Raw genomic sequence first — 14,775 nt, 5'->3', positions numbered from 1 at the left:
GCAGGGAGCCTGATGCAGGACTTGATCCCGGGAGACCAGGATCACACCCTAGTCTGAAGGCAAGTGGTGCTAGACTGCTGAGCCATCCAGGGATTCCCTGGTCAGTTTTTTAGAAGAAATTGCATTCCAAAAATGTAAAGAAAGAAAAAATATATATATATATATATATCATATATATATGAAAACAAAATTAAATACAATGAAAGGATAGAATGAACTGTAAAAATGAAATTTAAAAAAATTTTTTAAAAAGTTGATAAAATAAGAAATTAGTTGAAAAAGGAAAGAGAAGAACATTAACATTGAAAGACTGAAGAATCATGGGGGGAGAAAACCCTGGATTATTATATATGCTATATGACCCTATCGTCAGAGTTCCACAGTTGTCCGTGATGGATAAAGTTGGTCTTGGCTGGGTGTTCTCGCTGATCTTCTGGGGGAGGGGCCTGTTGTGCTGATCCTCAGGTGTCTTTGCCCCAGGGCAGAATTGCACTGCCCTTGCCAGGGGGCCAGGTTTAGTAATCTGCCCTGGATTGCTCCATGTGGCTTTTGTTCCTAAAGTCTTTCTGCACTGGTTTAGAGGATAGGAATGAAAGTAGCGGCACCCCAATCTCCAGCACCAAAAATTTGCAGCCCCACTCCTCAGTGCACCCTCAGGGAAAAGCAGTCAGTCCCTCTGTCTCCTTGCTCTCCGTCTGCACTCTGTGCTCACCCCCGCCTGTGACTCAGGGTTTCTGTCTCAGGTGCACAACCGTGTTTTGAGTCTCCAAACACTGCAGACTCCTGCAGCATGTTCCTATACTGCTCCTTCCAGATTCTGCCATTTGCTGTGCCCATGCTTGGAGAGCAAGAGAGCAGTTGTCCCATCATGGTGCAGTTTGTGGTTTATGGCAACTCCAAGCAGAGAGCCCACTACTGGCCTTGCTGATTGCTGCTGGTTTTCACTCTCTGATGTCTGGGAACTCTGCACACTCAGGCATCCCCTCTTCCTGTGCCCCCGAGGATCCTGAGACCACACTGTCCCACCTAGGATCCCACCCCCACTTTGCCACTTGAGCACCTTTCTGGCAGGGACATCCCTCAACAGAGCAGTCCACTAAAAGTTCTGCTTTTGCACCCTGCTGCTATATCACTTTCTGGTAGCCAGTTGACACTCTTTCCCACCCTCCTGCGAGTTATCTTCCCACCTATGGCCTGGGATTCACTTCTCTGCACCTCTTACCTTGCGGAAAGTGGTCATTTTTATTTGCAGAGTTGCAACAATTCTTTTCTTAGACCTTGGGTTGAGTTCACAGGTGTTATAATTGATGAATTCCTGGGACCAGATGAAACTAAGGTCTCCTACTTCTCCACTTTGACTCTCCTTTCTTTTAGAACATTACATTTTGAATGAAGAAAAATGTTATTTGTATGATTGGAAATAAATAAAAACTCAGAAAACCAAACATAGAAAAATTTTCAAAATTTAAAACTGAAAAAGTAAAAGATTATTTTAATTTGAGATCAATTAAAAAGAATTAAGAAAAAAAACCTGCCTGTAAGCCAAACTTCTAGAAATAAGCCGCTGGTGCCTTTGTTTTTTGTTGTTTTTATTGAAATATAGTTGACACAATGTTACATAAGTTTCTGACAACTCTGTATTTTAAATTATGTTATCACAAGTGTAGCTACCATCTGTCACCATACAACACTGTTATAATACCATTGACTGTGTTTCCTGTGGTTCCCTTTAGCCCCATGACTTACTCATTCTATAACTGGAACCCTGGACCTCTCACTACTCCACCCCCCTATTGCCCATCATCTCACTCCCATTCCCTCTGGTAACTGCCAGTTCTCTGTTACTTATGGGTCTGTTTCTGCTGTTTGTTTGTTCATTTGTTGCTTAGATTCCACATATAAGTCAAATCATACTTACTTGTTTTTCTCTGTTTTATTTCACTGAACATAATACCCTCTGTCTCCATCTGTGTTGTTGCAGATGGCCCCATCTCATTCCTTGTTATGGCTGAGTAATATTCCAGTGTGTGTGTCTGTATTCATCTGTCACTGAACACTTGGGTTGCTTCCAAATCTTGGATATTGTTAATAATATTGTAATAAACATAGCAGTACAAAAATCTTTTCAAATTAGTGTTTTTGTTTTCTTTGGCTAAATACCCAGTGGTAGAATTACTGAATTGTATGTTTTTTCTATTTTTAATTTCTTGAGGAAACTCTGTACTGTTTTTCACAGTGTCTGCACCTTTTACATCCTCACTAGAAGTGCACAAGGATTCCTTTTTTCTGCATTCTCACCAACACTTACCTCTTGTCTTTTTGATAATAGGCTTTCTATCAGATATGAGATGATGTCTTACTTAGTTTTGGTTTGCATTTCCCTGATGATTAGTGATGTAAAGCATCTTTTTCTGTGTTTATTTGAGACCTTTGACTTGTATTCTTCCAGTCTTCAATTTTTCTTAAAAAACATGATAATATGAATTTAATTCTCAGTTGTATTGAAATAAAAACTGTCAGTTCTTTACCTTTGTTCAATTAATTCACTCCCTTTGCGGATTAAGACTTTTTTGTGCATATCATTCTATTTTTTTTGTACCGTGCTATATGCCATTTTTTTGAAACCTAACAGCATTTAATACAAATTGTAGATTACTTTGCTTACTTAACAAAATATGTTATTTATTTTATATTGTAGTCTATATAGACTGTCATTCCACAGGATTTCACATAGATATGTTTCATCTTTTTTAATACCTGCATGGTATTTTATAGTATTAGTATATTATGGTTGTTTTATATTCTGTGCTTTTAAGGGGCATTTTGATTGCTTAAAGTAATATTTCCCAGATATTAGCAAGTATTAGGATTAATTTGGTATTTATTAAAATAAATTGCTGGGGGGCATCTGGCTCAGTGTTTGAGCATCTGCTTTTGGCTCAGGGTGTGATCCTGGGGTTCTGGGTTCAAGTCCTATATCAGGCTCCCCACAGGGAGTCTGTTTCTCCCTCTGCCTGTGTCTCTGCCCCTCTCTCTCTGTATCTCTCATGAATAAATAAATAAAATCTTTAAAAAATAAATAAAATGAAACAAATTGGGCATCCCAGGTGGTTCAGCAGTTTAGCACTGCCTTCAGCCCAGGGTGTGATCCTGGAGACCCGGGATCGAGTCCCACGTCAGGCTCCCTGCATGAAGCCTGCCTCTCCCTCTGCCTATGTCTCTGCCTCTCTCTCTCTCTCTCTCTCTCTCTCTCTCTCTCTCTCTCACATGAATAAGATAAATAAATAAAATAAAATCTTTTTTAAAAAATGAAATAAATTGCTGGGCCTTGGGTATGCCACCTGATCATTTGAATTCTGAACAAGTTCTGAACAAGTTTCTATGTGTTCCTAATGTCTAAGGGCCATATTTTGGGAACCATAGTTACAGGAAGTGGTGAGGCAGGTTTTTGTGACTGATTATGATTGGTGAAGGTTTAAAAGGGTAAAAAATACAAAATATATATATGTATATAAATATAAATATAAATTTATATATAAATATAAATATAAATATATATATATATATATATATATATATATATATATATATCCACACCCATAACTAAGGAAAATATTTGGAAGAGTGATCACAGGATGCTAGTGAACTTGTGTTCCTTTTTTTTTTTTTTTAATTGAAGAGTGCTTCTATTTCTAGTAAATTGTATTTTTACTGATTTATCCATCTGGACAGGTTTGAAGATAGGATCACTGTTCAGCAAAATGAAGTTTCTGAAGATGGAATCCCAATGAATGTGGACCACCTTAGTGAAGTCGATAAAAGTAAGCCTCGTTGCATTAGACTAGTTACTTTCTGGAAGGTTATTAACATGAATCTGTTTTATTTGGACAACATATTAATAGCATTTCTTATCAGTCACCTCAATTGTTTAAAGAATAAATAAGCATAGAGCACTAGATTCTCATTAATGAGCCTAGATTGTTTGGCAATATGGGCAATAAAACTTTTTAGTCAGTTGTTTTATCGAACATTCAAAACAGAATTGCTTACCAAAACTAAGCCAGTATACTAAGGACATTAAGTTGTCTTCTTGTTTTTAATAATATTAATTAAAATATGAGAACTCTAATTTTTCCTGTCTAACCTTTAGGAACAAAGATAAACTGGAGCTAAATATGAGTGTCTAAAAAATATATTTTCACAATTCTTTACATTTGTGCCTATATTTTAGAACTTGCATTTAATGGAGGTATACAGCAAATTAATCTGCTTTCTGAAAAATAAAACCTTATATCCTATCAAAAATTATATGCTAATATAATCATATATATATATTTTGATTTTGTTATTCTGATAGAGTTTTTGGCTAGAATTCATGCTAAATAGTGTGCTTTTTCAATATCACATTGAGCGTAAGTACTGTATAGACATTACAAAATCTTTCCTTTATACCACAGGACCTGAAATAGATGATTCTCAGCATTCTAAATGTGGTATAGATAAATCTGTGCAACCAGAGCCATTTTTCCATAGAGTGGTTCTTTCAAAACACTTGAATGCAGTCTCTCAAATTCAGTCAATTCTATGTTCACCAGAAGAATCCTTTCCACTTCGATCTCGCTCTGATTCACCACCGAAAAATAAAAACAAGAATTCCTTGCTGATTGGACTTTCAACTGGTCTATTTGATGCAAACAACCCAAAGGCAAGTATGCACCTCAAATGGAAAATAACTATTTTAATAACATTTCTTATTTATTGTTTTTCTTTGATAAATCATAATATTGAATTTTAATCTCTTAAACACACGTACACACACACACACCTCCAAATAAACAAAAACAAAAAAACCTTCATCATCTTTTCTGGGATTCTGAAAAGAAATTGCCATTGAGAGTACCTTTTTATAGGATCTCTTTTATTTAAGAAATCAGTCCCTCTATACCATCTCCCTTTCTCACAACTCAATGCAACTTCCATTTTTCATGAGACTAAACTTAGTATATTTTAAGTGGACAGAAGTGCTATTTGCCTAATTTGTATATAGAAAGAGTAGAAGATATTCCTATGCTACTTCCTGGCAAAAGATTTTCAAACTTCTTATCTTTTCTCACTTGCTATTTTTTAAAATACGTAACCAATTTTTTCTCTTTAGAAAATTACAATATTATCACTATAGAAAATTTAAAGATACAAAGAAATCACATGTTGTTATGTTACTTTTATGTATGTAACTTTTACATATATAATACTTTTTGCCAAAATAGAATATTCATATTTTTTGTAATCTACTTTTCTGATATGTATTATAAAATTATTACAAATGTTACTGTTACAAATTATATTATTATAAAAATAGCATTTTGTCATGTTGTCAATCTCTCATATCATCTGTAATGACCACAAATCCCATTGTGCTATGCTATATATAATTTGTTTAATCTATTTTTATTGTTGGGCCATTAGGTTTCAATTTTAATTATAGTAACCACCTACACCTATATCTTTGACAATAGCCACAATTATTTCATAAAATAAATTTCTGTAAGTGGAGTTCCAAAGTTATATTGTAAATCGCCTGATTTCCCTTTAAGAAATAGCTAATAATACCTCAATAGTATGTGAGAGTCTGTACTCTAAAGCACCAACCAGGGATGCCTGGGTGGATCAGCGGTTAGGCATCTGCCTTCGGCTCAGGGCATGATCCTGGAGTCCCGGGATCGAGTCCCACATCAGGCTCCCTGCATGGAGCCTGCTTCTCCTCCCTCTGCCTGTGTCTCTTGTGAATAAATAAAATCTTTTAAAAAAATAAAATAAAATAAAAAAGCACCAACTGTTATCATTCACCTAAAAATTGTGTACTTAGGGAGTAATGATATTTTTAAATATTTGTGTTTTCTGTTTTTACCGGTGGGGTTGGACATTTTTCATATATTTAAGTCTACATGGAAATGAATTACCTGAATTCTTTTATCCCTGGCTGTTTTTTAAATATGTCATTTTGGTTTTCAATTTAATTTTCAAATTGGGTGTGTTTTTATTTTAGAGTGTTTTCTTAAGTTTATTTTAAAGGTAGAGATTGCTAAATTCTCTCACTTGTTTAATAGCAGTCAAACTGGGCAGCCCCGGTGGCGCAGCAGTTTAGCGCCGCCTGCAGCCCAGGGTGTGATCCTGGAGACCCTGGATCGAGTCCCATGTCAGGCTCTCTGCATGGTGCCTGCTTCTCCCTCTGCCTGTGTCTCTGCCTCTCTCTCTCTCTCTGTGTCTCTATGAATAAATAAATAAAATCTTTTAAAAAAAATAATAGCAGTCAAACTTTAAAAAGATAATAAACTGAAAACAAATTTATGATCTTCAGAGTTAGACAATAAGTCCTGTATATGGGACAAACAAGGCTTATCATATAACTCATGTATCTTCTTTTATAGTAAAGGTGTAAAGCTAGCTGTCTTTAGCCCAAAGCTTTTTTTTTTTTTCTTAATTTTATGTATTTATTCATGAGAGACACACAGAGAGAGAGGCAAATACACAGGCAGAGAAAGAAGCAGGCAGGCTTCATGCAGGGAGCCTGATGTGGGACTCGATCCTGGGACTCCAGGATCACACCCTGGGCCGAAGGTAGGCACCCAACCTCTGAGCCACCCAGACACCCCATGCCCAGAGCTTTTTAATAATGTTTCTATGTATAAAGTTAACATTCCTTGCATAATATATTTTATTATTTGATTTTCTTTCATGACTTTACTTCAAACTTAGTAGTTCTATACAAGTATGTACTTGGGAAGTAAGCACAGCAAAGCAGATTTCACGTAGGTGACTGACTGTGAAGGGAGGGGCAAGGAAAAAAACCTAGAAAATCAAAGCAGTTTGTAGCCATTCAAGGCAAGGGTAGAAGGCCATATGTGCCTATTCCTTAAATCTTTGAGGTCATGAGAGTTCATCACCAGGCCAAAATGGTGACCTTGAAATATGAAAAAAACCTAAACATTATGTATAAACATTTATATAATCTGTTTACTAAATGGAATAATTTGAAGTCTTACAAAGATTTTTGTTAAGTTTAAAATTCTTCTTAAAAATGTTGTTATGGGGATCCCTGGGTGGCGCAGCGGTTTGGCGCCTGCCTTTGGCCCAGGGCGCGATCCTGGAGACCCGGGATCAAGTCCCACGTCGGGCTCCCGGTGCATGGAGCCTGCTTCTCCCTCTGCCTGTGTCTCTGCCTCTCTCTCTCTCTCTCACTGTGTGCCTATCATAAATAAATAAAAATTAAAAAAAAATGTTGTTATGCTAGTCTTTTTTTATTTAAAAAAATCCTCCTTTAAAAAAAAAAGATTTTATTTATTCATGAGAGACACAGAGAGAGAGAGAGGCAGAGACACAGGCAGAGGGAGAAGCAGGCTCCATGAAGGGAGCCTGATGTGGGACTCGATCCCAGGTCCCCAGGATCATGCCCCGGGCCAAAGGCGACACTAAACTGCTAAGCCACCAGTGCTGCCCAGAAATCCTCCTTATACTTTGAGTCCTAACCTCTCTCACCTTCTCAAGGATTTATTCCATTACTTTGGGGTCACACTAGCTTATATCATCAACTTTTTCTTCTTAATGGATCATTTCCTCAACATACGTATTCTAATGAGTCCCATCATAATTAGCAAATTTCTCTTAAGAACATGTCCTTCTCTAGCTACCACCCCTTTCTCTGCTCCTTTTTACAACCAAATATCTTGAGTATGTTGTATCTTTACAGTCTCCACTTCCGCTCACTTTTAAATATATTCCAATATGACTTTTAGCCTACTCCTCCTTTAAAACTGCTCTTGTCAAATCAATTACCAGTGTATTGCCAAATTCTCTGTGCCTTTTTTCTCTCTCACCTTTCTTGATTTTCTTCTTCCAAAAGAGTCATATACACTTTATTTTTAAAATCATTTTATCTCTTGGCTTCTTTTATATCATATTTTCCTCTGCACTCATGAGTCACCCTTTAGTGTCTGTTACTGGTGGCTACTACTCTTAATAGATCACCGTAAAAGAATGTGTTTTCTTCTATCATCATGTAAAATATTCTGCAAATGTCAAGAATATGTCAAATTGGTTAATCGTGTTGTTCAAGTCTTCTTTATCTTTACCAATTTTTTTGTCTTGTGTCAGTTACATATCATTTGTTGAGAAAAAAATGCAAAAACTGTCTTTTTTCATTTGTGTCAATTTTTGTTCCATGTATTTTGAAACTTTGTTATTGAGTGAATAAAAATTTAGTATTGCTATACCTTCTGGATGAATTGATAGGTTTATTATTTTAAAGCATCCCTTTTTGCTTGAGAGTGTTGTTCATAGTGTCCTTACTTATTTTCTTTCTACTTGTTTATCAGTTACTGAGAAAGAAAAAAGTTCCAGTCAGTTGAATGCAAATTAATAATCTTTATATCTTCTTGATAAATTACACTCTTTATCATTATGAAATGACTGTGTTCTTGGTCATATCACCTTGTTCTGAAGTCTGTTTTGTCTGGTTCTTTTTTTTTTTTTTAATTTTTTTTTATTTATTCGTGAGAGGCACAGAGAGGGAGAGAAAGACAGAGACATAGGCAGAGGGAGAAGCAGGCTCCGTGCAGGGAGCCTTCCAGGATCACGCCCTGAGCCAAAGACAGATGCTTCACTGCTGAGCCACCCAGGTGTCCCTGTCTGGTTCTAATATAGCCATTCCAGCTTTCTGATGATTAGTGTTTATACATTAAATATATATATACTTCTTACATCTTTAACTTGTAATCACATTGATTTTATATGTAGATTTTTTGTAGCTATCACTTTGTCAAGTCTTGCTTTTTAACCAATGTGGCAATCTCTTTTATTTAAAGTGATTGGACCATTTACTTTTCATGTAATTTTTTTATATATTATTGATATGATTGAGTTTAAACCTACCATTTTGCTATCTGTTTTCTATTTGTCTCATCACTTTTTCTGTTTTACTTTTATTCTTCCTTCTTCGGATTGAATATTTTAGCATTTGATATTATCTGTACTATTTCCTAATATAGACTTTTTCATAAGCTTTAGTTGTAATTTTCAGCTTTCAAGATACAGTTTAAGTTTTTACAGTCTTCCTTCAAATAATATTATAGCACTTTACATATGACATAAGAACCTTTTCATTGGGAAAAAAAAAAAAGAACCTTTTCAGTGTATTTCCATTTCTACCTTCGTATCTGTTCTTTTGGCATAGTTATCATACACCTGACATCTACATGATACAAACACCATAATAAATTTTTATTGTTTTTGCTTAAAACATTCAGTTATCTTTTACACAAAGTAAAAACAGAGTCTATGTATATTCTTTGGACATTCTGCATTACTTTGTGTAGAATTTAAGTTTCTATCTGGTATCATTTCTTCCACTTCTAAAAACTTTCTTGACATTCTTGTGCAGCTGTGTTGGTGATGAATTTCTTTTTCAGCTTTTGTTTATTTAAAAACATTTTTATTTCACTTTCATTTTGAAAGGGTATTTCTTCTAGGTCCAGAATTATAACGTCTTTTGGGTTGTATTGTTTCTGACAGCAAACACTATAAATACAGTAGCAGCTTTCATAACAGTGTTGTAATAGAGTGACTTAATAAAATTGAGAGTATAACACTTAAACGAAGATCACAGAAGGTAAATTTGTAATAGGTCAAAATGAAATAGTCTCAAGATGTGATCTTCTCATGATCTGACTTATGTGAGAATAGAATCTAGATTACCAAATGAAATAGCTATTTCTCCTTCCCTTAGACCTCCCTCACTTCACAGGATAGTGAATAAAGAGTGGAGAGAGACCAGATGTGTTCTACTGATAGTTTCCTCTTCTGGCTAGTGGAGGGGAAAACTGATCTCTATGGAAACTTGAGAATTTATTTTCTTGTTATAGCAAATGTAGAGTGTGTGTGTCGGTGGGGGGAATATGAATATACAATTCATCAGTAGCATATGTGTTTCAAATGTCTTCTTTTAATACCAATTCTAATTTAATATCTATAACTTTTGCCTTTTAAATATTCATAATTCAATTAATATTTTAGATATACTTTTCACCGGTTTTGAAGTAAAGGTATATATGTAGAGGCTATTTTGAGAAAGCATTGTTATAGTTTAATTGCACTAAGCAGAAGCTAAATAAAAATGTTCATTGTAACCCATTTTGTAGTATAACCAGAATATTGCTAATTCATTATTTTATTTGAAAAGTACTACAGATGGATGAAACAGTGAGTTGACAGAATTCTTTTCAGTAGAATTTTGTGTGGCGTTCTATTAGTACAATTAGTACTTAATTTTTCACTATCTGTGGTTCTCTTCATTTTCGAGAAAAATAATTTAACCAACAACAAAAACATCTAAAAAAAATCTGTCAGAGAAGACTGTGAACATAAAGCATTTTTAATATAGGACAGATAGCTGTTGGATTGATGGGTGCATAGGCTCATTCCAAGAGGAAAATTGCCAAATACTTCTTGAGGTTTCTTTCTACTGTATTATTTTGTTAGGTTAGGAAAGTTATTTTATTTTATTTTATTTTATTTTATTAAGATTTTATTTAAGATTTTATTTATTCATGAGAGACCTGGAGAGAGAGGCAGAGACACAGGCAGAGGGAGAAGCAGACTCCATGCAGGGAGCCCTACGTGGGACTCGATCCTGGATCTCCAGGATCAGGCCCTGGGCTGAAGGCAGTGTTAAACCGCTGAGCCACCCGGACTGTCCCAGGAAAACTTTTTTTTTTTTTAAGATTTTTTATTTATTTATTCATGACAGACACAGAGAGAGGCAGAGACACAGGCAGAGAGAGAAGCAGGCTCCATGCAGGGAGCCCGACGGGACTCGATCCCGGGTCTCCAGGATCATGCCCCAGGGCGAAGGCTGTGCTAAACCGCTGGGCACTGGGGCTGCCCCAAACCGCTGGGCACTGGGGCTGCCCCAGGAAAGCTATTTTTAATAGTGAATAAAGTAAAATTGAGATTTTTTTTACTAGGGTTAAAATTTATCTTGGCCTAAAAAGTATTGCATCTTTATGTAGAGTCCTCTTGAATTTAAGTATATAATGCATATATGTTGTATATTTTTATTGATTAGCATCTATCTGGAGAAACTGTTACCATATGCATATTTTGCATACTGCTGGTTTATAATATATTGGTTCACACCATTAAAATAATAAGCAAATCAAGCATAAATTCTGCTGACAGTGGGAGATTTGGTAAAAGAAATACTTTCAGTACCATCATTAACTGTTTTAACAAGCAATATGTCTTCACCATCTTGTAGTTCATAAGCACTTTTTCTTGTGCTGTAATATGTAAATTATGTTCAAATAGTGGAAAATCTATCCTCTTTTGTTCTCAAAAACAGATCGTACTGATAAAATTGGCAAAGTATATAAAGTTTCATTAATATGCTAAACATTGTGTTTTCTTCAGTCTCCTATCTGGTGTAGGATTCTTACCAAGGCCTTAGGAATTAGTTTTCAAATCTCACAGATTCCTTTAGGATTATTAACCCAATTCTGAGACTTATGTATACAGACATTTGTTTCATTGTCCTGTGTATCGATCACATTCTAATTGCTGATAGGTTGGTGGACAGGGGCTATTTCTGTTATTCCTGGTCTTATCCAAACAAATTAAGATTTTAAACACCTCAACCATACATTGTTTTTTTCCTCAGTCAGTTCCTTCTCACCTGTTGCTATAAATGATTCTCAGTATAAACATCAAAGTACCTGTCTTTCTAGCCTTCCCTTCTTGTGAGAAAGGCTCCACTTACAGTCCATTGTTGACTGAAGTAATGTTAGGCTTTTTTTTTTTTTTTGCACTAATATGAAGTTCCTTATTTAATCAATTTTGGCTACCCAGCAGCTCCTAGGATAAATGATACAAAGAACCACCAATTATGTGTGATAGTTCTTTGCCAACCTTCAGACTAACTCAGTCCAGACTTTGGGAAACATATAGGAAGATTGGCCATAGTAAAGTGTAAGAGGAGATAAAATAAGGGAGAGACAGTATGGGCCCTGACTGAGAGGGAGCAAATTAGCAGTTTCTGGCACTGCCTAATTTCTGACAGATTTCTAATTCCATTCCCTAGGTGCATACCCCAATTAAACATTTCTCCCTGCCTTTTAATGGTGACTTAAGTGAATCCCTGTATTTTGAAACCCACACATAACTCACAAGTTTAGTTTCCTCCCCGAAAAAATACAGAACTAAAATTCAAGAAAATTTGGTTCTAATTTTAGACAATCATCTCTGGAGCTACTAGCTCTTAAAAATTAGTATTAGCTCTAACTTTCTAATTTTTTATCTCATTTTTATTTTCTAGTGATCTTACTCCTACTAAAAAAATCTTACTTTTTTAGATGCTAAGGACATGTTCACTTCCAGATCTCTCAAAATTGTTCAGAACACTGATGGATGTTCCTACTGTAGGAGATGTATGTCAAGACAATCTTGAAATAGATGATATTGAAGATGAGCATATTAAAGAAGGACCTTCTGATTCTGAAGACATGTGAGCATGATGTCATTAATAAATATAAGCACTAACAGAATTTGAGTTTATATGAACTCTAGAGCTGTAACTCACCTAAACAGTTTTAAAAAATTATCTGTAACTGATTTTCACCGCTCCTTTACCTTTTTACAACATATTTAAAATATAGTCATGCAAGCTTTGATAGGTATATTTGCTTCTAAGTAACCTAATGACTTACTCTCACTTGAGAAATGTAAGAAAATGGTTTCTCTGTGTGCTGTCATACTCACCACTGAGCACATTGACTTGTCCATGGTATATGCTTAATAAATTTTGCTTAAATGAAGGAATATTAGCAGGATAATGACTAACACCACATGATACAGGGATTGCAGTGGAAAATTATGAAATATAAACTATTCCACGTTCCTCAGGGAAAAGAGCAGAAAGCCTCTATATCTCCTGCCATGTAGGATTTCAAAACCATGGCAGTAAAAAAAATAAAATAAAATAAAAAACAAAAAAAAACAACAAAAACAAAACCATGGCAGTGAGAAGTTAGGTAGACTAGTTGTCTTGTTTGCATATGTATGAGTACGTGTGTGTGTGTGTGTGTGTGTGTGTGTGTGTGTGTTCTGGGTGTAAATTAATTGCTTTCACATAATTCCTTTCTTTGTGATTCATGGGGAATCCAGAATCCAAGAGGCAAATTTAACCAACATTTCTGGGAACTGTAGGAAGTGATAGCCCCTTAGCTAGGAACCTTTCTTTACCTTCTTTGATACAAGTAAGCCCTCTCACCTCCTCAGACAAATGTTACCAATATGTGAGGGGAGGATAAAGTGTTTAAAAAGGTAGAGTGTATTCAAATCACCAGGAGAACATGGTATAAAATACTGGGATTTTTATTATTTATTTTCTGATATTTTTAAACTTAAAGTTTCTACATTTTACCTCTTCTAATAGAAAGAACTGTGTTTGGATATGATTGATATCCAATTAAAATAATAATCTATCTGGTAGTTTTTTTCCCCTATAATATTTGAGCCAGAGCCTCTATATCTGGCACATTTTGGTTTTTTATTTCTTTCTTTTTCTTAAGCCTTGCCTCTTGTTTCTTAAATTTTTAACCAAACTATCTTTTTTTTAAAAAGATTTTATTTATTTATGACAGACACAGAGAGAGAGATAGAGACACAGGCAGAAGGAGAAGCAGGTTCCACATAGGGAGCCCGACGCAGGACTCAGTTCTGGGTCTGCAGGATCACAGCCTGGGCTGAAGGCAATGCTAAACCGCTGGGCCCCCAGGGCTGCCCACCAAACTATCTTTTAAAGATTGCCACCACCACCACCCCTTTTTTTTTTTTTATCTTTCATAGAGTTCTGTATATTTTTGCTAGTGTTCTCAGATTTTACAGGAGGTTACCCTTTTATCCTTCTTTTCTTCTGTTTGACTGTAGTCATAAGTACTTTGACTTTGTGTTTTTATTGAGTCTCCTGGAGAACATGACAACATAAGAGTACCTTTATGGTTGACAGTGCTAGGTAACAGTTTTTCCTCAAAGTTTTTATAAAGTCATCAGTTTTATCTGACTGCACAGTAGCTTGTTTGTGGCTTGTGTTCTTTTAGTTACTAGTAGATGAGAGAATTTTATTTTAAAATTTAAGTTAGAAGCTTTTAATATTAATTTAAAATTTTGAAAACGTTTTTTTGTTTGTTTTTTTAAGTGATAGTCCATACCAGGAAATTTCACTTGATGTTTTCCCTGGGATTTTTTTTGCGGGGGTGGGGGGGTGGGGGTGAGGGGGTAGGGGGTTCCAAACTTCACTCAAGGTCATATAATAAGAAAATCTATTACAAAGTGAATGCAGGGCCAGACTGTTCTTTGAGTACTTATTTATCTTTCAAAAAAGATGTCAATCTTTTACTTTTCTTATAATGCAGGCTCAGCAGCCCATTTACTTTAATGTCAACAATGGTGGTCACTAATTCCTCAGTGTTGGCCATAAGATTTTGTCAATAGGCCAATGTTTTATCATTGCTGTAATGGTACATAGCAGATGTGCATGTTATGTTAGTCTTGTAACTAAATATAAAGCTAAATGTTACTAATAGGATGGTCCAAAAGATTAAACATACTCTTTCTCATTCTAATTAGATGCTTTGCTTATCTATACCTGCTACAAAGTCAAAGTGTAGAGATTTGTACACATAAATGCAAAATAAAGATATTTCTACTTTAAAAGTTTATTTTTTC

The 14,775-nt window shown here is 35.3% G+C and overlaps 1 protein-coding gene across 5 annotated transcripts in view; it reads left to right on the top strand.

Moving 5' to 3' along the window:
* Nucleotides 1-14,775, top strand: part of NEK1 (NIMA related kinase 1) — a 207,060-nt gene that overhangs the window by 171,253 nt on the left and 21,032 nt on the right. For all 5 annotated transcript variants that reach the window (XM_055334525.1, XM_055334524.1, XM_055334523.1 and 2 more), the window contains 3 exons: nt 3,733-3,821; nt 4,458-4,705; nt 12,402-12,553. In XM_055334525.1, the coding sequence (XP_055190500.1) occupies nt 3,733-3,821; nt 4,458-4,705; nt 12,402-12,553 (489 nt within the window). The remainder of the gene's footprint in view (nt 1-3,732; nt 3,822-4,457; nt 4,706-12,401; nt 12,554-14,775) is intronic.

Source organism: Nyctereutes procyonoides, unplaced genomic scaffold, assembly GCF_905146905.1.
Source record: "Nyctereutes procyonoides isolate TBG_1078 unplaced genomic scaffold, NYPRO_anot_genome, whole genome shotgun sequence".
Lineage (NCBI taxonomy): Eukaryota > Metazoa > Chordata > Mammalia > Carnivora > Canidae > Nyctereutes > Nyctereutes procyonoides.
This window is presented reverse-complemented; position numbering and strand designations above follow the sequence as displayed.